General features: G+C 51.6%; 2 protein-coding genes across 3 annotated transcripts; one reads left to right on the top strand and one right to left on the bottom strand.

Moving 5' to 3' along the window:
• The first annotated feature begins 13 nt into the window (after positions 1–13).
• C9H1orf35 (chromosome 9 C1orf35 homolog) lies at positions 14–2,302 on the top strand. Its single transcript, XM_006063223.3, has 8 exons — positions 14–208; positions 298–448; positions 604–649; positions 736–815; positions 1,016–1,088; positions 1,273–1,358; positions 1,798–1,920; positions 2,005–2,302. Exons 1-8 carry the CDS (start codon positions 115–117, stop codon positions 2,057–2,059), a joined length of 708 nt encoding a protein of 235 aa, XP_006063285.2. The 5' UTR covers positions 14–114; the 3' UTR covers positions 2,060–2,302.
• A 1,250-nt stretch (positions 2,303–3,552) lies between these two features.
• ARF1 (ADP ribosylation factor 1) lies at positions 3,553–21,481 on the bottom strand. Of its 2 annotated transcripts, none has more exons than XM_006063235.4 (5): positions 21,325–21,481; positions 5,428–5,612; positions 5,243–5,353; positions 5,030–5,154; positions 3,553–4,874 (listed from the first exon to the last, which is right to left on the bottom strand). In XM_006063235.4, the coding sequence occupies exons 2-5, from the start codon at positions 5,573–5,575 to the stop codon at positions 4,713–4,715; spliced, it is 546 nt and encodes a 181-aa protein (XP_006063297.1). In that variant the 5' UTR covers positions 5,576–5,612; positions 21,325–21,481; the 3' UTR covers positions 3,553–4,712. The 2 variants fall into 2 exon arrangements, with proteins under 2 accessions (XP_006063297.1, XP_044804359.1); XM_044948424.2 differs by lacking the exon at positions 21,325–21,481 and adding an exon at positions 21,230–21,251.
• Positions 21,482–23,981: the final 2,500 nt, after the last annotated feature.

Here is a 23,981-nt window from a genome sequence, read left to right as displayed (position 1 = left end):
AGCGCGCGGGGCTGGCGCGGAAGTGACGTCACCGTGTGCGACGCGGGAGTGGGAGCTGGGACCTGTAGGGCCTTGGTACTTGGAATCCAGGGGAGAGGGCTGCACGTTACCGCAATGTTCGGCTCCAGCCGGGGCGGCGTGCGCGGCGGGCAGGACCAGTTCAGCTGGGAGGATGTGAAGACTGACAAGCAGAGGGAGAACTACCTGGGTGAGTGGGGCGCCGGGACCCGGAGCTCGCGGGCTGTGGGTTCGCCGAGCCGCGGGCCGTGCGGAGGGCTTGGCGTTCTGTTCCCGCAGGCAACTCTCTGATGGCCCCGGTGGGCCGCTGGCAGAAGGGCCGTGACCTCACTTGGTACGCCAAGGGCCGGGCGAACAGCGCTGGGCTGAGCCGGGAGCAGGAATTGGCGGCTGTGAGGCAGGCGGAACAGGAGGCGCTTATGGCAGCGCTGTGAGTGTGCCTCGGGAGCTTGAGTGGGGAGGCGGTGGCGGGGGGTGTTACTTCTGGGTGGGTGCGCGGCGGGGGCGGGTGGGACCGCGGCGTGGCTGGGGGAAGAGGCGAGGCGAGGCTCGCCGCTCCCTGAAGCTCACGCGCGGCCTCCGCAGAGGCTACAAGAACGTCAAGAAGCAGCCCACCGGCCTGAGCAAGGAGGTGAGATGGGCTCTTTTGGAGGGTGGGGCTGGGTTGGGGAGGGGGCTGATCCCGCTCTCTAGCGAGCACTTGCACTCCCTCCACAGGATTTTGTCGAAGTTTGTAAGCGGGAAGGTGGTGATCCCGAAAAGGGAGTGGACCGGCTTCTGGGTCTTGGGAGCTCCAGGTGCGGGGCCGGGGGGGTCCTCGGGAGCCCCAGAAATCGCGAGGGTGCGGCTTCTTGGGACTTGGCACTGTCAGCTGCCTAAGGTGGAAACCAGTACGGGTCATCTAGGCCAACCACTTCTCTAGGGAGGCCTGGGGATGGGGGGCGGCCCTCGTCGTGGGGGTGTTTCACCATAGAGTATTTTCCCCACGTTCCCGCAGTGGCTCTGTAGGGCGAGTGGCGCTGTCCCGGGAAGACAAAGAGGCCGCTAAACTGGGGCTTTCGGTATTCACGGTAATTACTCCCAAATATGCTGGGATCTCATGGTGGGGTGGGAGTCGGTCTGAGCGCCTCTTCCAGTTGAGGGCCACGAGGCAGGCCGTCTCCCCTTGGGGAGGCCCTCCCAGCTTCTGGCTGGTTCTTCCCTGTCGGTATGCCGGGGCACACTGCACGCCCCCAGAGTGGCATTTCTCGGCAGCACCACCGCGTGGAGAGCAGTCGGCCAGGGACCTCCTTGGCTTTGGCCAAGAAGAAGCTTCGGTCAGAGGAGAAGGTGGAGCCGGGGTAAGGCCCTCCCCCCAAGGGCACAGAACTGCTTTCTCTCAGCATGTTGGCTGCTTCTCCAGTCAGGTTCCCAGCTCCAGCCCTCTTTCTCTTCTGAGGAGCCTTGGGGTGCAGTGAGCCCTAGGGAAGGCTCATGACTGCCCACCAACCCGCAGCAGGGCCAGGGGCACTGGAGGGTGTCAGCACTTGGCCCCAAGAGTGCAGGGGCATCCCAGTGGGAGGGCTGGAAGCAGCAATGAGATTGTCAGGTAGGTGCTGCCCTGCAGACCTTTTGCCATAGTCGTGTCTGTGCTGCTCACGGTAGCCGCTGGCCACACGTGGTACTGAGTTATTCTTAGTGACTTGAGGTTGGAATGGCTACAACATGGTCAGTGGCTACTGTGGTCTAGACCCCCCAAAGCCCTAGAGGCTTCTAGCACTCATGCACTCCCCCTTGTAGTCCTGAAAGCCACAGGAAGAGCAGGAAAGAGAAGAAAAAGAAGAGGCACAAGAAAGAGAAAAGAAAAAAAGAAAAGGATCGTGGGAGAAGGCTGGATTCCTCACTGCCCCCTGCTCCCATCCAGTAGGTGCAGCTGCCTAGGGGTGGAGATGAGGGTGTGCTTGGCAGGCCAAGCCCCTCACCCCAGGCATCTCGCGGTCTCCCTAGGCATGACTCTGACTCTTCAACTTGCTGCAAGAAGCGCAGGCACGACAGCGACTGAGGCCCAGGGGTCTGGAGGACTGGCCTGTGGGGGTTACCCCAGGCTCCCAGAGAGGCTTGAAGTCCCTCAGTCGTGTCCAGCTCTTTGTGACCCCATCGACTATAGCCCACCAGACTCCTCTGTCCATGGAATTCTCCAGGCCAGAATACTGAAGAGGCTTAGTTGTGGTCCAGTACGGCTACTTCTATTTTTCTTTGTATTGACCCACTCTTTGTACTTAAATAAACTTATTTTAAGTGGAAAGTGTCTTATACTAAGAAGAAAGTTGCTGTTGTGTCCTAACAGAAAGTGATGTGTGAAAATGCGGTAAATCTTGGGAGTTCCAGCAAGGCCATCTGCAGTCACACTGAGGGGCACTGTCCTTTTGGTGGTCAGCATCCTGGGGTCCCCTGTTGGCCTGGCCCCTGCATCTACCTCAGGTGTACCAAGAGCCCTGGATTATGTGTGGTCAGCAGGGAGGGCGGAGGGACCAAAAGCTGCTCAGCTGCAAGCAGGTGACCGTGCTAGAAGGGGGCAGTCTGGGCTGGGCATCTAGATCATGGGGAAGTGGACTTGTACCTGCAGCCACCCGTGTCTTCCTAGGCCACCACAGATCTTCTAACCACTGTCCCACCCTTACCCCACCCCCTCACCTCTGCCTGCTGTAAAGGCACCGGCTCCCTCCACCCAGCCCCATCTCCAAGGCTGAAGGACACAGACGACGTTGCCATCCATAGAAAAAAGCATCCTACAAACCACACTGGAAGAAAGACAAAACCTAGACTGGATTCATTACCGAGGTTCTTGTTTTGCTGCTGATTTTAAAAGAAATGAGAACTGAAAGCAACTCTTTCTTAAAGGCACTCGGCACTGGCTATCAACCTGTTCGAGATCACCATCTAGGGTGGAGCCTGCCTCCTGGGGGAAGGCCACCTGGACTTTGGCCTACCAAAGGCTGCCCCAGTGGGGAAAAGCAAGGGTGCCAAGAAGGGCTCCACATCAGAGGGGCGACCCCCGCAAAAGCGGGAGGGGGTCTATGGCACAGACACACACATCACCCAGCCAGGCACGTGTCAATTACTGCGGCAGCGACACTGGAGATTGTCGTGCCCCTCCAGAGGACAAGCTGTATGGCCTGGGGGTACCAGAGAGAATGGATGTTAGGAAGGCTGTGTGTGGGGTCTCCATACCACGCTCAGCCCTGGCCCCTGGGGCATACCCTGTATGGTGACCCTGCTGTCCCTCTCATGACTGGGCACTGCAAAGCCTGGGACCAGGGGGCTGGACTGCCAGCAATGAGACCAATGAGGTGGTTACCACCAGGGCACTGGGACAAACTCACACCCGACCACGGCAAAGTGAAGGTGGGGGCGTGGGCAGGGAAGGGATGGGCAGAGCGAGAATGGGGCAGGGCAGAGCAATGCGGCCCTCACTAAGTGAGCAGAAAGTGGCTGTTCTTGCCCAGCTCCCAGAGGGCAGGCTGTCAGGGGCACCCAAACACAGGAGAGCCATGAAATAGTTAAGAGATTTTATTCTAATAGCTGTAATTACAGTGCTTGTTTGTCGAAATGAAAACTGAAAACAAGTATACAAAACAGTTGATTACTAATTGTGTACTGAAAGCAGTAAGAGGTTCCACGACACCAAATAAACCAGCTCTGAGGTTTTCCCCAAGATAAAGTTTAACAGCTCCAGCTTCTTCAGTGTTTATCAAAATACAAAAGAAAGAAGTAGAGGTTATCATCTTCAATGGCAAATCTGGCCCTTGCAGGCTGAGGGGGTGAAAGCACATGTGGACAGGGGCTCTGAGGGGCTGGGGCTCCAGGATGACCACCCGCACGCCTGCTGGTGAGACCCCAGAGAGCCCGGAGCAGGCAAGCAAGGGGGCTGCAGGGCTCCCGCTCCAGCCAGGGCGCCCCAACCAAAGTGCCCATGCTGACCCGAGAAAAGCCCGGGGCTCTTCCAAGGGCTCTGAGAACGGTGGCTGCAGCCTCCACCCCATCTCCTGGGCGGCCATGTATGCACAAATACAAGCACAAACGCTATGGGGTGTGGGAGGACCCGAGACAGAGCAAATCACAGGGACCCTATTGTGACCATGCAGAATGGATATCATGGCTGGTTCTGCCCCGTTTCATGTTCCCAACGGGAAACAGACCACCGGTGGACTGGACTCAGGCCGTTACCGCAGAACCTACATTAGGCACATTTCTCCCTTCTGTGTGTTCAAGTGTTCTCCTTATTTTGTATTTGTAACTATTTTAAAAAATGCACTGAGTTTGGGTTAAAAACCAACCACCAAAATGGATCTCAACACAGATCTAAAGCCCAGAGGAGGAGTATTGGGCTCGTCTGACACACAACTCCTGGATGACCCGTGTGCCTAAAATCCCTTCTCAGTACTAAACAGTGGGTTGATTTTCTTTTTACAATAAAAAAAGCTGAGTAATATTGCATAGGAGTACCAGAAACTGCCTCATTGGGAACAAAAACTATTTACATTAAATAAAAACCCAGTTGCAGGCTGCGTCTGCACATTTACAGCATGGTGAAGCACACTGTGACCGACCATGGAGACAGCTTCTGGCACTCACACCACAGGGGCACGTTTGCCACATGAGAGTAAAGCGAGGGTAGAAGGAGGGAGTGAGAGGGGAGGAGAGAGGATTACAGCTCATTTCTGGTTCCGGAGCTGATTGGACAGCCAGTCCAGTCCCTCGTAAAGCCCGTCCCCACTGGTGGCACAGGTGGCCTGAATGTACCAGTTCCTGTGGCGCAGAGAGTGCAGGCCCAGCTTGTCCGTGATCTCGGCCGCGTTCATGGCATTAGGGAGGTCCTGGGGGCGGCAGCACAGCAGGCGTGGGTCAGGGGGGCTGCACGGAGCCCTTTCCACCTGCCCCGGGGCCCCACCCCGTTCAGACCTCCAGCCCTGAGAGGCTGGCTGCCTGACGTGCACCCCCACCGGCCCACAGGGTGTTCGGTCACACGTACCTGTTTGTTAGCAAACACGAGCAGAACGGCGTCCCTGAGCTCGTCTTCTGCCAACATCCTCATGAGCTCCTCACGGGCCTCATTCACGCGCTCTCTGTCATTGCTGTCAACCACAAAGATGAGGCCTGCAGAGGGGACGGTGAGCGTGACTGCAGGCACCGGGACAGCCCGAGCCCCACTCCCGAGGGGTGTGACGGGGTAGCTCCCTCTTACCTTGTGTGTTTTGAAAGTAGTGGCGCCACAGAGGCCGGATCTTGTCCTGGCCGCCCACGTCCCACACAGTGAAGCTGATGTTCTTGTACTCCACGGTCTCCACGTTGAAGCCTGCAGGACACCTGGGTGAGCCTATCCCCAGAGCCACCACCACCTCCCAGCCTCCCAAGGCCCAGCGTCCTCACCAATAGTGGGAATGGTGGTCACAATTTCACCCAGCTTCAGTTTGTACAGGATGGTGGTCTTTCCCGCAGCATCTAGGCCCACCATGAGAATGCGCATTTCTTTTTTGCCAAAAAGGCCCTTGAAGAGGTTTGCAAAGATATTCCCCATGCTGCAGACCGGTGGGGCCAACACTGGCCAGAGAAACCTGCAGGAACAAGGAGTCCTGGGGTCTTTTTCTGTGCTGCCCAGGGTCAGGCAAGCAGGAGCAGCTCAGAGACCGCTCACCCAGAGCCAGGCTGAGGCAGCTCCTCCTATCTCAGAAGCTGATGAAATTCTGGTTCCTATCCAAAAGAACACAGTCCTGCCCACCTACCTCTTGAGCCTCTAAATCACTCTTACAAGGCAGTATATGGGAATCTTAGAACAAGACTGACTGGAATTTGAAGCTGCTGCTGCTGCTGCTGCTAAGTCGCTTCAGTCGTGTCCGACTCTGTGCAACTCCATAGATGGCAGCCCACCAGGCTCTACCATCCCTGGGATTCTCCAGGCAAGAACACTGGAGTGGGTTGCCATTTCCTTCTCCAATGCATGAAAGTGAAAAGTGAAAGTGAAGTCACTCAGTCGTGTCTGACTCTTCGCGACCCTATGGACCACAGCCTACCAGGCTCCTCCATCCATGGGATTCTCCAGGCAAGAGTACTGGAGTGGGGTGCCATTGCCTTCTCCTGGAATTTGAAGCAGCTGCTACCATTATCTGAGGAACTTACCCAAGGCCTTAGGGCAACTTACCTTTAAGTCCTTCAACTTGCCACTCTGGGGTGCAGTAGTGTGGCTTTCAAATGAATGCTAGATTCTCCATCATCTAATGCTGAGTTCTTCAAGGGGCCAGAAACAACCATATCAAGGCCCTACCATGTCTTCCAACTGCCCCAAGTCTCAATGAAGCAGAGTTCAATGGTAAGACAACTAACACCTGAGAACCTAGGAGGGCCCTGGCCGAGACCAAGAGCCAATGCCTCCTAACAAGCTGAGAGCTCAGCACACCCTGCAGGCAGGACTGGGTGAGTGAGAACTTCACCCAGGACTCAAGAGCAGCACACCAGGGTATTCAGTCCAAGGGTGAGCCCACAGCACGGCCATGTTAGGGAGCACTTTCCCAAGAGCAGTGGTCTGCACTGGTCAGAGAGGCGGCCTGTGTGGTGCAGCCACAAGTGTTCAGTGTCTGCCCCGCCCCCACCCCGGCTCTCCTCACTCTGCAGAGCAGACTGGGAGCAGCCACTGAGCTGACTGGACCCAAGGTCAGAGCCCAGGCCCCGACACCCAGACCTGCAGGAAGGGATAAGTGATCACAGAGGAAGGGATCTCCTGTACTCTAAGACCCACATATGGCCTCTCAACAGTCAGTACATTCATCCTTCAACTGTTTTATTTCCAAACAGGGCTTTAGGAAAAAACAGTCCCTTTCTCAAATGCTTAGGAATCAGATGAAGTCAAGCTGTGGAGGGCTGAGCAGCCTTCAGCTAGGCAGATTCTGTGTGAGTGTTGACAGAAAACCCCATGAACCACAGAGAGCTTCTAAGCTGATGGGAGATGCTCACACCTGATCACTGGGAGAGTGCTGGTGGAAGCTATTGTCAAGGTTGGGAAGGAGCCTTGCCCTGCATACCTAACCCCCCAGAAGTAACTATGAGCTCCCCAGTGTTTGAACTTTGGATGGACACTGCTTGGGTAACAGGCCAGTCCCATGGAGGACGCAGATATGGGCCTGCCCCAGGCACTCCCCACTCCATTCCACTTAGGGGGTGTGCCCCAGATCCCCACCACCCCACGTCAACTCTGATGAAAGGCTCACATGGAGCTGCCAGGTCTCCATCGTAAGTTCCTTTCTGCCTTAGTCATTTGGGGACTATGCACATGTTCCGCTCCTCATCCAAGGTCCACCCTCTAGTTTCAGCATTCTGACATTTCCTGGCCGAATTACTGCCCTGAGGACTGTCAAATGGTGGTTCTCTATGGAGTCATTCCTTCCAGCTTTAGTCAGCCTTCTACCCAAGGGACCACCATTCTCTTCTCCACATCCTGATCTGGTGTGAACTCAGGAACTCTGAGTCTGCTCAGTGGGTCAGACCACCACTCCACTGTGACCTAGGTGCTCCAATGGTCTTGGGGGCATCCAGCGGAGCCCCTTCTAGCAGGCTTCAGTGCTCTGTCAACGTTTTAAAATTCTTTTTGGTTTTGAATAATATTACCTATTTATAAAATTAAAATTTAAAAAGATCTTTACTATGGTATTTCTTCTTCGGCAGACAACCACTTTTCCTAAATATATAGAGGATGATAAATTATGGAAAACAGAATGAACGCATATTTATCTCAGCGTATTTCTGAAGTCACTACCAATAAAGACGTAAAAGTGATGACTGACTCAAAAGGACACAGAGACGGTACAATTCTGGGACCCTGACCAAGCACTCATCCTCAGCCCTGCAGGAGAGCCAGGCGACCTTTTTGGAGCAACTGAACCAGGGGTCCTGACTCTGCTCTCCAGTCAGAGGAGGGCACAGGGTGCACTGTTCTGGAAACAGAGGAATATGGCGAGATCAACAGGGAGGCACACTGCCCCCTCAGACCTGCACACGAGACTTGGAGGCCTCGAGGCCAGGACTTAACTCTTACACCTGGAGGCCCCCAAACATCCATGCCCCTATCTCCCTGTAAGAAGCCCCCAATGGAACTGACTGAAACAAAGAATTTGGAGAGAAGCAAAACAGAAGAGAATTTAAAAGAAAAGTAAACAAACAGAACCCCCAAGCCACACACAGCCCTGGCACCAACGTGGTAGGGATCTGGCGCCCATAGAACAAGAACAGGGCGTTAGTACAGACATGGCAAAGCTCACAGCCAAAGTGAAAAAGACCCACACACACAAGAAGCTCAAAACAGGGAAACTGGGAGCAACGTAAAAGACCAACATCTACCTTGGGTTGGTGGTGACTTTTTAGAGACAGCACCAAAGACATGATCCCATGAAACAAAGAGTGGCCATTGTGAAAACAGTTTGGAGGTTTCTTACAAAACACTCTGAACATGAAACTCAGCCCTCATGCTCCCACAGTGGCTGCAAACGAGCAACCACCAGACACCTGCACACTGCTGTTCACAAGTCTTACTCATGACTGCCACAGTCTGGAAGCAACCATGATGTCTTTCAGTAGGTGAATGGATAAACTGTTGTGTGGTAAATCCAAACAACAGAATGTTATTCAACACTAAAAGAAAAGTGCTAATACACAGATAAATGTATATTATTATTACAGTATAAATGTGCATTAAGTGACAGAAGCCAATCTAAGAATACTATACAGTGTATGATTCCAACTGCGTGACATTCTGGAAAAGACAACTGTGGAGAGAGTAAACAGATCCTTTCCATGGCTCTGAGGGGTTGGGAGGGAGTGAGGACGAGCAGGTCGAGCACAGGGCATTCTCAGGGCAGTGAGACTATTCTGTGTGATACGACAGTGGCTGACACACGTCACGATGCGTCTGTCCAAAGCCAGAGAACACAGGACACCGAGAGTGAGCCCTAAGATAACTCTGGGTTCTGAATGACGGTGTGCCAACGCAGGCTCATCAGCTGTAGCGAATGCGCACTCCAGCGGGGACATAGTGAGGAAGGCTGTGTGTTTCCCTCAATTATGTGGCGAACCTAAAACTGTTTCCTGCAAAGAAAGACACAAACACTGCTTTCCACCTGCAGTTCTGTGTCAACGAAGTATGGGCTCAGTGAAAGGGCAGGACAAAGAGGTCACAAGTGCAAAGTGTCCCACCAGCCTTGTCTCCAGGTCGTCACAGGCAAGGGCAACAGTCCCCGCCCCCGCCCAAGGTGACAAGAGGACGGCCTGAACAGCAGCCGGCCCAGGAAGGAGAGCTCCAGGAAAAGAGGAACACATTACCTGTGTGATTTAAACACAGGGCTTGGCAATGCTAAGGGAATTGGGAAAAAATTATGACATACACCCAGAAAAAAAACCCAAGGATGAAAATGAAGTCATTTTAAGATTTCTTAAGGGAAAACATAATAAGCCAGTCACCACTTGACTCAGCAGTGAATAATATTTATTTAGTCGTGATACTTTGACTGGCACTCCTGGGTACTGGGAAGCCAAGGACAGAACTTGTGGTCTCAAGGGCCAACCCTCAGTGTCCAAAGCTGACATACTTAGAGACAGTATTGGCACCCTACTCAGAACAGTAAGGCATGAAAGGCTATCCCTGTGAAGCAAGCTGGAAGACTGCTGTCTACATGTGTTTTAGCATTAAGTTCATACAAACTGACAGAGAAACCTGGGCACTAGGAGTGAAACCGTTTTCTATGCTTCCCCAGCCCCCACATGGCACTGATGGAGCACTCCAGGAGAACTGGGCCCAGCAGCAAGCCCACACCGCAGGTCAGCCTGAAGATGCAGCCAGCCACAGCCGCAGCAGGCCAGGGGCCTCCACTCCCTCCCACCCAGCCCGGCGTGTCTGCCCACTCACGGTCCCTGGCCTGCCTCGGCCCTGCCGTCGGCTGAGCCCTAATTATCAATCTGGTCCCTTTCCTCCACACAATTTTTCAACTTACCCAACTCCTGCAGCCCCAAAGGGAAAGTGGGCCATATATTTTGGTGGCTGAACCTAGATGGGGATGAGCAGAACTCTGGGCTTCCCTGGTGGCTCAATGGTAAAGAATCTGCCTGCGAGATGTGGGTTTGATCCCTGGGTCAAGAAGATGCCCTGGAGGAGGGCATGGCAACCCACTCCAATATTCTTGCCTGGAGAATCCCATGGATGGAGGAGTCTGGCGGGCTACAGTCCACAGAGTGGCAAAGAGTCAGACACGACTGAAGTGACTGAGCACACAGCACAGGAACTCCAGGAGACACTACACACAGCACCTCCCGCTATACAAGCCATCTATCTATATCCGCCCTGCACCTGGTCCAGGGACCCTGTCAGCTCCTGATCTAACGCAGTATGTGTCGCAGTGGAAAGGCTCAACAGTGACCACAAGAGTTGTTCTGTGGCCTCTCCATACAGGTTCTAACTTTTAGGACATCCAGCCTAAGCCTGTTTCACCCTTTCCTCCACCAGGATCCTTTGCACTCAGGCCAAAACCTGTTTTTCAGGTTCATGGTAATGATCGTATTTGTAAGCAGTGAAGACGTTAGCACTTCCCTGCACCTGCCTGAGTTTGCACCTTTGTGCTGGCTCATAAAAAGAGTAACAAAACATCATCTCTTTCCTGAGACAGAAAGCTCTGAGCAGATGCAGCCCCTTAAGAACATTTTTTTCCTTTTTCTGGTTAGGACCAGAAACAAGACTGGGTGGCGGTTCAACACTATAGCAAAGAACAGGACACAACTGGCTGGCCACGTTCCTGTCCGCAAAGGTCTACCAGGCTACAGGCCAAGGCCAAGCAAGACGCCACCCAGGAAAGCCAGGAGAGGGGGGGAACGTAGCTGTGAGTTCACGCCTGTTCCACGCCAGTAAATGAATCGAGAGAGACTGGTTTACAGCTGTTCAAGAGAAATATGGATCTCCACGACCTCTACCTGTGCCCGCTGCATCTCCTAACAAATCTCAGAGGATTCGGGATGAGCGAGGGAAACCCTCCCCTGCAGAGCTGTGCAGCTTACTTCTGCAGAAGGAAAATCTGTCACATTTTCTGAAATGGCTAGGAGCTGGTTTATTTAATAGAATCTCTGTAACAATGGATATCAAGATAACCCAAACTACTGAGAATCATTAAGAAGAATAAATCACTAACCTAGAGCATGGCTTGGGAAATGAAAGTGTGACCCAGGAAGGCAAAATAAATAAATAAATAAATAAATAAACCCACATGTTTTCTATTCTGTGCTTCAGACCGGGACAGGCTGCTCTGGTCCCTCTGTAAAAAAGAGATCACATGGGCCTCCCCCACTCAAATGAACAAGCTAGGTGACATCAGAGCTTTTTTTCATTTCATTTTATTTTTGGGGGGGAGTTTATTAGGTGTAAGTACAGCTCAACAGTTCATAATGTCAGTTTTAATACCTAATTTGAGAAAAAATAATAAAGTGAAGATCTTCCCGAGGAATTGATACACATTATAAAACATTTGCTTTAACTGTTTCATTTATTCTTTTAGCAGAATGAATGTGCTTAGATGATCAACCATTCAAAAGCCTAATTCATCTCTGACGTGTAGGATTTAATTTTAAAGGGGAAGGTCCCCTACTTTCATAAGCGATATGACCACATATTACTATCTGCTACAAACTGACTTTTGTATATCAACTTGGGGTTCCAGCACATCAACTAAATACAGCCTTAAAGCACTACTCTACTAGTCCAGCACTCCACTTCCGTAGCTCTGACATTTTTCTGCAACTGAGTAGAACACCACATACTGTCACTATTTTATAAAAATTAGTGTAAGAAAACTGAACATCCCAATACTAATGATAGGTAGCTATGCCTTACAGGCCTAACACAACTCTGACAAAGCCAAGGATCAAGAACATGTTCAGAGGAAGAATATTCAGACTGAGACACTCAGAGGATATAATTAGGTTGACTGAACTGTATTATACTCAGGTGTACAAAATAACGATCTGATATGTGTATTTATTGTGAAATGATCACCACACAAAGTTTAGTTAACTTCTGTTTCCCCATACAGTCACTCTTTTTTCTTTGTGATGAGAACTTTTAAGATTTCCTCTCTTAGCAACTTCCAGCTATGCAACACAGTATGGCGAATTACAGTCACCATGTTGTACCTTACATTCCACGGTTTATCTATCCTTATAACCAGAAGTTTGTATCTTTTGACCACCTTCACCCGTTTCACCTACCTTGACTCTGAACTTTGAATACAAAGAAAAATAATAAATGAAAGAACATGCAAAAACATTCTAGAACAGTGTAATTCTCGTCTGCATCTAAAGGTGAGTTCCCATGAGACTGATTTTTGTTTTTCACAACAGAACTTTCAGGACGTTTTGCAGGAATCAATCAATTAGACACTAGACCTGGTCTCTATGCAGCAGTCACCCCCAGTTCCCGCCCCTAAAGAAGGATGAGTGCCAGAAACCCAAAGGCTAGTTCAGTGACACTGGAGGGCTGGTCTCCAGTTGCCCTGCAAGTTGCCTCCCAAAGCTGAAGGAGGGGATTTCCAGTCAGGTCTGATTCTCAGGAGGAGCAATCAGTGAAATTCAATTTACATCCCTCACTGCCAGCTTAAGATTCAAGGTGAAATTCTTAAAATGACACCAAGAAATAAGCTTCATTCATGAAGAGAGCTCTTGGTATACACTAACGTGAACACTCAACAGCCACTGTCCAGTGTCTAATGGAGCAAGCACACTAAACCACAGGCAAACACTGAAACAGTGTAACTGCAATTAACCCTACTTTTCAATAACTGCAGAAGTCAAAGCAGTAACTGATGAACATATTTAGGTTTTGCAGTTCCTTCTCATCCACAGTCTTTAAGTTTTATTTTACTACTTTTTAAAAAAACCATAACTATCCTCAAAGTCCATTACCAAAGACACTTAGATCAACCTGAAATCTACAGAGGAGACCAAATAACCAGATGATCTAGCCCAAATGAAAACAATATCCACGTAGGACCCCTGAACACAAATGTCACATGGCCCTCACCTGGGGTGAAACAAGGAGTGGGTGAGCCCTCCAAGTAGAGGCTTCGCGCAGATGCCCCGTCAGAAGCCTCTCTCACAGCTCTGTGCGTTTGTCTGGGCAGCAGACGCTGGCTGCTCCTTGCTATTTCTTCTCCTGGATTTGTCCCTGAGCTCGAGGCCTTCTGGGGTAAACCTACATTCCTAGTGCCTGGCAGCTACACAGGACCATCTGAGTATGCTGTCTGTGGGATGCAATGGCTTTGCAGGTCCTGCAGACCGGTGCTGGGCACCTGGGCCCTCCACGACGGAGCAGCCGGCACCATGGACCCTAACGTGCATTCATATTTTAGGAGTCTGGGCACATATACCCTGACTCCAAACACACTTAGTCTGAAGAAGTTGTTTAATCAAAAGACCCAAAACACAAATTTGCATCAACCTCACAACATTAAGTTCCCTGGTGGCTCAGAGGGTAAAGCATCTGCCTGCAATGCAGGAGACCAGGGTTCGATCCCTGGGTCGGGAAGATCCCCTGGAGAAGGAAATGGCAACCCACTCCAGCACTCTTGCCTGGAAAATCCCATGGACTGAGAAGCCTGGTGGGCTACAGTCCATGGGGTTGCAAAGAGTCGGACATGACTGAGCGACATCACTCACTTCACAACATTAAAATGTGCAACAGGGACTTCCTTTGGTGGTCCAGTGGTTAAGAATCGGTCTTCCAATGCAGGAGACTTGAGTTTGAACTGTAGTCAGGGAATTAAGGTATTACGTGCTGCAGGGCAACTAAGCCTGCGCACCACAACGAAGGAGCCCACAAGCTGCAATGAAGACCCCACACAGCCAAATAAATATTAAAAAAAAAGAAGACGTATAACAAATTAAACAGAAAATGCAGGAAACAAAGCAACTTATGACTAAAATAAAGCAGGATATGAGAAACTACAGGCCACTCCACACCACCTGTGCTGTGCTAAGTCACTTCGGTCGTGTCCGACTCTTCGCAACCCCATGAACTGCAGCATGCCAGGCTCCTTCCTCCACCTATGGATTCTCCAGGCAAGGATACTGGAGTGGGTGGTCAGGCCCTCCTCCAGAGGATCTTCCCCTAAACCACCTAGACACCCTGAAGAGCGCCCTACCACTAACTCCTTACTAATTCTGCACATTGGCAATCCTTTGTTCAGACCTTAGCTGTGCTCCCAGTCCCCTCTTCACACCGATCTCCATGTCATGCCCGTCAAGCCCTTCACCCAACCTCTGAAGGCGAGTTCAGATGCCACCTTCCACGAGAAAAAGTCCTTTCCTTTCTACGGTTTTCAGTGCGCGCTCAGCACAGAGTGGGGAGAGTCACCACACTCATGGTGAGGAGCAGTTGTGTGACGAGTGCAGCTCTGGGCACAGAAGCTCCAGACTCAGAGACCAACCGACAGATGTGAAACACGAGCGCGACAGTGACATGCGCACCCTCCCAGCCTCACCTCAACGGTAAACGCTGTCAAACGTCAAAAGACTGACCCACAGCTCCACTGGGGCCCAAAGCGTTAGCGTGTGCACGCGAGCGCATGCACGCGCGCACACACACACATATCTCCAGCTGCTGAAGTCTCAGTCCCCATGATCCTGACAGAAAAAGCAGGCACATCTGTCAAACAGCACAATCCTGTGTTTTAGTTCTAGAAGTGAGAATGAGAAAGAGATGGCAGTTCAGGATTCTGTCATGAAATAACTCACATTAATTGCTTTCGCCACTCTACTCTAATTATGTCGTCACCACAGATGTGAAGCCTCTGTGGTTTCTGTTCTGGGGTCTTCTCAGAAAGGCCGCCCGCACCTGCGGTGCAGACACAGGACCCTCTCCAGGCACGAGGGCAGGGCTCTAGGGAAGCCAGTGTTGCCGAGACCCTTTCCACACCCTTGAAGAAAAAGGGAAGTGCAACCAACTATTAGCTTGTCCAAGTGCCCAGTTCTTCTTCCCCAAAGTTTCTCAGAGTGGCAGGTGTCCCCCACCCCCAGGCTTTTTCAGAACAAGAAAACTTTGTGAACGACTAAAGTGATTAACGGAGCTGCAAAGAGTTGGACATGACTGAGCAACTGAACTGAAAATGATTAAATCAATCTCCAAAACTTGATTTTTGCCTGCAGAGAACTTTCATTTTGAAAACAAAATGTAAAAAAGATCACAGTCCTACCTCTTTTTCTGAGAGATGGGCTTCCCAGAGGACAGAAAACAGGGGAGAGCAGCAATGAGTCAGAGTCTGTTTGATCCTCTACCTCTGACGCCCCCTGCCAGACCCGCCTTCCTGAGACCCCTGTTAGAAGCACCCAGAGATGCTGCACCAGCTCAGGGCACTCAGGACACCCTCGCTGGTCTTGCCTGGGAGGCCGATGTGACTGGGTGAACTTCTCATTGGCCCAAACAGCCAAAGCAACCCTCTCAGTTGGCCTCTTCCTACTCTGCTCACATTTTAAACTGGGGGCAGCCCTGGACTCAGGGAAATTCCATTCACATACCTGCTCCTGCCAGCCTCTGCTTAAAACCTCCCAGCAGTCCCTGGCGCCCCTCTCAGGTGACCAGAGGTCCCACCAGTCCAAGACTCGGTGTCTTGTACTTTCACTCACTAGCACTGCCCCTGTCCAGCCATTCAGTCCCAGAGGAATGCAACCCCCTATATGGCACCCCAGCTGAACCTTCCTTTCATCTCCAGACTTATCTCCTATTTCCCCCTCAATTCATGGATCTCCCATCAAAATCTAATCCTCAAATATAAAAGGACCCTCTCTTTCCCACTTTAATCCTGTGCAACTTCCTCCCAGTTCCTCAAACCCAAACCTCAGAGATACCCACAATCCCACCCTGTCTCTCTCACCCCCAAATCTGTTCACTGGCAAGTCCCATCATCTCTTTTTTCGAAAGGTGCTTCCCCGTCACTGTCTGCCTGTGCCTGGTCCTGGCCACCTGATCTCCCGCCCTCTGACATTCCCAAAGCCTGTAGCTTTCACTCCACAAGGTGTTCTCGATGCCAGCAAGAGGGGACTATTAGGAAAGATGAGACCAAATTCAGGTTCCTTAAAAAGATCAGGGCCAACACTCCACGCATTTCACAGCATCACCTCTACCACTCAGAAGGAAGCCAGGAGACAATACAACCAACATACTCACTGGACTGCAAAAAACCCACACTGCCCCAACTAAAATGTAACTGGGAAATGAAAGCCAGTGTCGTATGATAAAACATGACCTTCAATACTGGTCATGACCCCAAGTTCAAGGGAGGCAGGCAGAGAACCGCCTAATGAAGACTGCCACAAATGCAGCAGCATCTCAGACACTCAAGGCCTGGTGTGTCCACCAAGCTTTTTTTTCCTCCCCCACCTGGAAACAGAGAACAACTCTTGGTACGATTCTGCAAAGAACCAAATACAATCACCCTTAATTTACAAGGTAGTTTCATTCCTTGAGAATTCACAACATCTATTAAAACCAAGGGCTTCCCTGGAGGCTCAGATGGTAAAGAATCTGCCTGTAATGCAGGAGACCCAGGTTCAATCCCTGGGTTGGGAAGATTCCCCTGGAGAAGGGAATGGCAACCCACCCCAGTATTCTTGCCTGGGAAATCCCATGGACAGAGGAGCCTGGCGGGCTATAGTTCATGGGGTCACAATAAGTCGGACACGCCTGAGCGACTCACACCTAGAGTTAAAACCATACACACACAAGTTGACTCTGCACATGAACAGAATTAGGTTTAAGAAATAAACAGCTTTTTCCCCTACATGAAAGTCATGCAGAATGCATCCTTGCTTCAGTACTGCCTCCCATCTTTGACAGAGCCCAAAATCATCCCACACATTTCCAAAATACCCTTTCTGTGGGGCTTCCCCTTCAAGGACCACTGGCACACACCAGCAGCTTCCCTCCCCTCCTCTGCTCCTAGCAAGTCTCCAAAACCACTAAGCGCACTCCCAGCTAAGGGCCTCTGTTGCTGTTTTCCCCTGCAAGGGAGAAGCTTCCTGTTTCTTCCCAAGACCCACAGGAGCCCCTCCTTCACACCTCTGCTCACGTGACACTCCTCCCCGTCCCTCCGGACAGGCCTGACTAGCTACACTCAGCACCCACTGCTCCCTCCGGCCCCGTGGGCCTGCTTTCCCATTCCACTCTCTGCCGCCGCCCTCTGCCTTCCACCCAGCCCTCACCCACCTTCCCTCACTCATCTCCCTATCTCTACTTGTCTTTCTCCACTGGCCACCTCCCTGGGCACCCAAGAGATTCACAGACAAGGAGAGGAGAAAAGAATCATAAAAGAATATTTAAGGGCTTTAAGAATTAAAAAATAGATTAATCACACATGTTTTTCTAAAAAATTAGTCTGTCAGAAAAAAAAAAACCTATGAAGTCAACGATGACTCTCACACTGGTGTAAAAGTACCCGTGAGTGTGCTGGAACCCGACCATCTCTCTGACACTCCAGTGAGGAGGAAACACGAGACACAGTTAGCTACTCAGGGCAGACGCATGCAGCTCAGGAATGCTCAATGCCACGGAAGGGGCGTGAACACAATCTGCTTCCTAAACCTGCCCTGGGGTACCTGCAACTAGTGACTAAGAATACACCTGCACTGATCTCAGGAATTTGCAAGACCTGTATCACTTTGATGAAGAGAAATGTTAAAAACTATAATTATTTTAAGCAAAGTTACATCACCAGAATTGACAAGATACTATAATAGATTCAATGAATTAGGAACTGCATGCTCATCTACAGATAATAGAAAACTCCACAGGAAAATATACTCTTCATAGCAATTTTTAAAGATATCTTTTATTCTGAAACCTGTGCTCAAAATGCTGGCACATCTAACTTTGCCTTTATTCCTACTTTGCACATATGAGTTTAGACAGAATCTTGAAATTGTTTTCTTGGCCATTTGTCCCTATGTCAAACCGACAGGAGACTTAAAACTTCATGCCAAAAAATTTCCAGGGCCTCAGAGACCTAGCACCACTCAACTTTCTGTTTAGCGCCCACATGTAGCACTGCAAACATAATCCGACGTACAATACAAACTGAAAGATGCTGGCTATCTTACATATGACTTGCTCTTTGGAGACAAATTCTACTAACTTGCTAGCATCCTTTAGAGAACAAAAACTTAGTAAATTCTGAAAACATTAATTAATGTTTCTAAAATATACTCTACATTTTTAACTTCTGGAAATGTGCGTGGATCATAACTGGGGCTTTGTTAATTTACACTGTATACTAACAGTCACCTCTGTCACTTCAGGTGTGTAAAAATGTTTGCCTCCTAAAGAGAATCACTCCCAAGTGCTGTGTGTGTAAAAATCTGCCTGCCTTCTATGTTTTCTGTCTCTTTTAGTCAGTGAGAAGTCCTATTCTTCCCTTCCTGTTTGCCGATGACAGGCTGCCCAGCTCAGTCTCCAACATATGCAAAAATCAGGAAACATGGGTCTGTTAGGAATATTGAAGTTACCTCCTGCAACAGACAGCTTCACTATTTCTACCCAGTCATATAAGGAAGCTTATGTGAAAGAACTGGGTGAGGGCCTAACAGACTCTCCCATGAATAAGGAGCTTTGATGTGTTTGTGTTAAATTCTGCCACATTTTTTTCTAGCTAATCAGGCCATCTGATCCATCTAAGAATGCTGAAGTACCTTCCAGAATAGTGTTATAGCTATAACAGGTGCTATACTTTAAAGTATTTTTAACAATCACAAAAGGATAAGGATGAAGTACTCCCCTCACCTTGGCTCACACTCTGAAATTAACCAACCCACCTTGCTCACACACACACATTCCCAAGCCCTCCTTTACTTGTCAGCAGGAAGCATTACACCCAACCCACTGTTAGGTCAAAAACATTTCCACAAGACCACTTCAGATGGTGCTAGGAGGACATTTCTAATACCACCCACATCAATGAGGAGCACACAGATCACAAAAGAGGTTAGGTTCTTGCCTAATTTTAAGATCCCAAATTAAAGGAATTTTTCATGTTTCTTTTCCAACCTCTGACAGATGCACATTTTACTTCCTTCATTCTCCTAATCCTACAAAGGTTGGAAGGTCAAAGGGGAGACTATGGAATGCTGTGCACAGAGACAGTTCTAAGTGGTATAGGAAGCACAGGCTATCCTCAGTAAGTGATCACAATCCTCAGGAGAGCTACAGAAATGCTCGGTGAGCCTGACCTGTAATCAAGAGCAGATTTAAATTCAAGTATCAAGGCAACACCCAATTTGAAGAACTTAAAGAAAATTGATTCAACCCTCTCAAACCAAGTTAATATACTATTTATGAACTTGCACAAGGGTTTCCCCCACTTTGTTAGGTTTATTCCTAAGGCCACTTGACCATGGAGATCAACTCGAGGGTCCATACTAAATTTTACTAAAGTCAAAGAAAAGTCAAGGTGTACCCTGTTGTAGTTTCAAGCCTGTCGTGATCTTTGGAAAAGGTGGCTTAGCAGGTCTGAACGGCCCCTTCACATTGCGCAAGAGGCAAAGCAATAGCTAAACCACACAATTTAAAAAACCAGAACTGTGAGAAGCACAGAACCAGTTTTTGCTTTCTAACTTTCTTACAATGATAAGCAGGCAGCATGTGAGCCAGCTATCATGCAAACCAACTATTTTAAATCTTTCTGAAGTAGCAATTTTGAATACTTGTATCTGAAGTTAGCCATCACAGGAAACAGATTTGTAATGCCCAAGTGACAAGGATTTGTTTTCAACAGGACATTCCCAGTGAAGAGACGCATTACATTCTACCCATTACCTAGAGAAAACCTTTATGGGAGGAAAACAGCACACAGAGTGGCCATATTTGTGACAAACACACACACTCAATTGCTCATAATCCTGGGCTCAGCAACACCAAGCATTCAAAGTTCTTCCAGTTTGGGTTCCTCATGATGGCTTCTGAAAACTCCCAAGGACACAGCACACGCCATGGCATCTCACACTCCTTCAGACACTCTGCCAAAAACGCAAGAGCAACCATGCAAACAGCCAGCAGGGGAGAAAAAAAAAAAAACACGCTGACCACTAGTTCTGAAACAAGACCAAGAGCTGACTACTCCAACCCCAACTACATCAGTTACGACTACATCAATTACACAGTTCTCAACAGTGACTTCCGGGGACACCCAAAGCGTTTGAATTGCCCGTCTCCTGCCAGTGACTTCTTGTGCAATTTCGCTAGAAGCAGCAACTTGGTGTTCTGTTGAGCGCTCAAAAGTGCTCAACTGGTTAACTAATATTTTAAGTACTCTGAAATTAATTGCCAAGCCTTATTAACAAAGCTACTGTTCCACCGTCCGTAACTGTTTGGACTGGAAAGCGTTAGGACGCTCTGCTAGGGAGGCTGCCTCAACTCCGGCCAGGTCGCGTTCTATAGGTAGGTTAAAGATTCACCAGCTCGGAAGTGTATTCTAATCCATGCCAAAGGCACCCAGGAAGCAATCCCGGGGTTGCAGCAATCTTGGATAAAGGAGCCCTACGAAGCCGTAGGCGCGTCCATCGAGGGCTTCCTGGGCCATAGGCGCTCCTACTCAGACCCAAGCGCCACAGCATGCGCCTAGGAACCCGGGGCTCCGCCCGGCCTCGCCGGCTCTGTCCTCGGAACAAACAGGAACTGGGCTCAAACCCTGGCCATCGTGTGACCTTGGCCATGTCCCGGGCTGCGGGCCTCAGTTTCCTGGTCCTTGCGACCCCGAGACAGGAGGCCTCGAAGGCGGAGCAAGAAGCTGGGCTTCCTGGAGAGCCCGCGTTGCGGGCCGGACTTCCGGGAGCTCGCCCCGGCCACTCTGGGGGGCTTGGTGGGAGGGTGGCCAGACAGACCCCCTCCCCGGCCCCGACTCAGCCCCCGCCCCAGCTCGGCCCCGACTCGACCCCCATCCCAGCCTAGACCCCTGGCCCCGCATTCCGCACCCACCCTGCCCCGCCCCGCCTCGGTCCCCAGCCCAGCCTGAAGCCCCAGCCCGGCCTAGTCTCGCCTCAACCCCCGGCCTCTATTCTACCCTGGGCCCGCCAGGCCTTGGCTCCCCACCTCGACTCCGCCTCGCTTCGGCCCCCGGCCCGGCCTCACCTCGGCTCTCACCTCGCCCCTCGCCCGGCCTGGCCTCACCTTGGCCCCTGTCTCGGCCCTCACCGCCCCGGCTCAGTCTCGCGCCGGGCCTCAACTCGGCCCCCGCCCCCGCCTCGGCCCCAGCCCAGCCTCACCCTCGGCGGCCGCGGCGCAGATGCTGCTCGGAGGCAGGCGTTGGTTTCGCTCCCACAAGATGGCGGCTCTGACGGCGGCCACGTCAGTGCCTGCTGCCGCGGGGGACGCTGGGGAACGGGGCAGTACCCCCCCGCAGTCCCACCCACTCGCCCTTTGCTGTGCGCACGCGCAGACTCTGTGCGGGAGGTAGGGACAGGACCTTGGGTAGGCGACGTCTCGCTCACCGCTGCGCTTGCGCGCGCCCCCGGCGTCCCCAGCGCGCCTAGCCCAGGCAGAGTCCGGCTGCGCCTGCGTGCGCCTGTCGGTGATCTGCCAGGGGGTGAGTTGTCAAGCCCATTTGGCAGATGCAGAGACTGAGTCCCAGGCGGTCCCTGCGGTTCCGAGGCGGCGGTTCTGGGTGCCAACTCCCCTCTCCAGCCTCAGCCCCGGTGACCGCAGGGACACACGCTGTCCTGTGCGCGGTCGTGGAGCGACCTGGAGAAGCAAGAGTCAAGATCAAATGGAGAAGGCATCTAGTAGCACGGGTGGAGCAAGTACCTGGGCAGGGAACAGTGCTGCCCTGGGGTGCCACCTGAGCGGGATCCAGGTGACACAGGGGAGCCCCTCCTCTGGGAAGCCTCCCTAAGCTGATCAGAAGGGAGAGGGGGTCTACTGTGGTTGCTCTTCACATTCTCCAGGCTCGGGCCTTACTGTGGCCCCCTGCTTGGGAGCTCACTGTGGCCTGCCGACGTGAGCCCGGTACCATCACTCCACTCCTGCGCTACTTGAACTCTCTCCTGTACTATCCTCCAGCTGCTGTGATGGGAGGCATAGGTGAGATTGCTGGGGCAGCCTTCACTCACTATCTTGCATGTTGTGGAGAGCACGAAGCAGGTCATCACCTGGGCCTTGGTCTAGGGGTCTGCCTCTTGGTCCAGGGACCTCTCTCCTGTACTCCCCACCTACCCACTCCTCTTGGGGCCTCCTTACAGCGCCGGGGTGGCTGGGACCTCACCAGCTCTCCCTGGGGCTGCCCACTACCCCCCAGGCAGCCCTCCTGCACCAAACACTGATGACCTCCTCTTCCAAGAGGCTGAGGGCCCTAGATCTTGGGAGCCAGATGCTTGCTTTGAGCTGCAGCCTCCCCCAGCCCTCATCATTTATGGAAGACCTAGCCTGTGCTCCACACCTCACCTTCTGCCTCCTCATTGCTGTAAACACATCACAGTGCTCACTCATCGTGCCCTCAGGGTTTTGTGTCTCCAGAGAGGGGCACAGAACCTTCTGGTGCTACTGGCTCTTTTCCCTAGAGAACTGACCCACAACTGCTGCTACTGCTAAGTCACTTCAGTCGTGTCCGACTGTGTGTGACCCCATAGATGTTCAGCCCACCAGGCTCCCCCGTCCCTGGGATTCTCCAGGCAAGAACACTGGAGTGGGTTGCCATTTCCTTCTCCAATGCATGAAAGTGAAAAGTGAAAGTGAAGTCGCTCAGTCATGTCCGACTCTTAGCGACCCCGTGGACTGCAGCCTACTAGGCTCCTCCATCCATGGGATTTTCCAGGCAATAGTACTGGAGTGGGGTGCCATTGCCTTCTCCAGACCCACAGCTGAATGCCTGCAAATGATTGTGTCCTCAGGAGCGTCCTTAAATAGACAGGAAGGAGCATGTGAAAGATACATACACAGTTTTAAAAATAAGGTGGATTCCTATGTAAACCCGAGGTTACCGAATTTACCTTCTTCCTGATTCTTTTCTCCTGGTCTTGGGAAAAGAGGGTGTCTTCAGACCAGACAGGTATGGGGGCCCAGGGTGGGCACATCAGGGGGAAGGATCCCTGCCCCAGGCAGGAGATGTTAGAGAGCCAGGAGGTACTAGGCAATTGCCTAGGGAAAATGAGGCCCCAATGCCTACCAGGACCTCCCTGTCCCCTTTCCAGGGATGGAAAAGCTGTGTACCTGCCCAGCTTTGGCCAGGAGAGGGCAGAGTGAGCCGGCTAGAGGTCCTGCCAGCATCCATGGCCACAGCCATTGTCAGGTTCAAAGCCCCCAGCCCAGATCCTCACCTTCAGCTTGAGCTAGAGCGGAAGTCTGGGGCTAAGTTCCTCCCCTCTTGGGGGGGTCCCTGAGTCCAGAGACAAGGTCAGACACAGGGATGCTGAACCCTGGGAAGGGTGGTTAGAGGGACAGACATGCCAGAAAGAGCAAAAGAGCCGAGGCAGGAGGGAGAGGGAATATGAGTACACCCTCTAAGACCCCCAGCCTGGTAAGTACTTCATGCAGCTTCTATGTGTGGCACATGTGAAGCGGGCAACATTTATGCCAGGCTAGTGGCAGTCAGAGAGGCTGCAAGCCCACCCAAGTTCACACAGTTAGAACTGAGCCCCTGGATCTCGGATCCTAGCATGTTCGTTGCCAGCGTCTCTTCCTCTGTCCCCACCCTGCCTCTGAAGACACTGGAGCTTCAGTGAATCTGTAGGCTGCAACATTGTCTTGGGTTCCTCCAGTGATGGGGAGCTCAGTACTTACTAAGGCACTCAACACCCAGGACCCAGTTGCAGAACTGTATCCTCTTAAAAAACTTCTTGGGATGGTGGGGGGATTGGGGTGTCTCTGCCTACTTGCCCTCCCCTGGTGAGCTGGCCTCTAAAGAACCCCTGAGCCCAGAGGGGGCCCT

Source organism: Bubalus bubalis, chromosome 9 (assembly GCF_019923935.1).
Source record: "Bubalus bubalis isolate 160015118507 breed Murrah chromosome 9, NDDB_SH_1, whole genome shotgun sequence".
Taxonomy (NCBI): Eukaryota; Metazoa; Chordata; class Mammalia; order Artiodactyla; family Bovidae; genus Bubalus; species Bubalus bubalis.
This window is presented reverse-complemented; position numbering and strand designations above follow the sequence as displayed.

Excerpts from the sequence above, each read along its gene's own strand:
- ARF1 (XM_006063235.4), bottom strand. The coding sequence starts at position 5,575 with ATGGGGAATATCTTTGCAAACCTCTTCAAGGGCCTTTTTGGCAAAAAA. Across the intron at positions 5,155-5,242 it reads CTACTTTCAAAACACACAAG|GCCTCATCTTTGTGGTTGAC; the intron begins GTAAGAGGGAGC and ends TCCCCTCTGCAG. Across the intron at positions 4,875-5,029 it reads TCGTGTTTGCTAACAAACAG|GACCTCCCTAATGCCATGAA; the intron begins GTACGTGTGACC and ends TGCCGCCCCCAG.
- C9H1orf35 (XM_006063223.3), top strand. The coding sequence starts at position 115 with ATGTTCGGCTCCAGCCGGGGCGGCGTGCGCGGCGGGCAGGACCAGTTC. Across the intron at positions 650-735 it reads CCACCGGCCTGAGCAAGGAG|GATTTTGTCGAAGTTTGTAA; the intron begins GTGAGATGGGCT and ends CTCCCTCCACAG. Across the intron at positions 1,359-1,797 it reads GAGGAGAAGGTGGAGCCGGG|TCCTGAAAGCCACAGGAAGA; the intron begins GTAAGGCCCTCC and ends TCCCCCTTGTAG.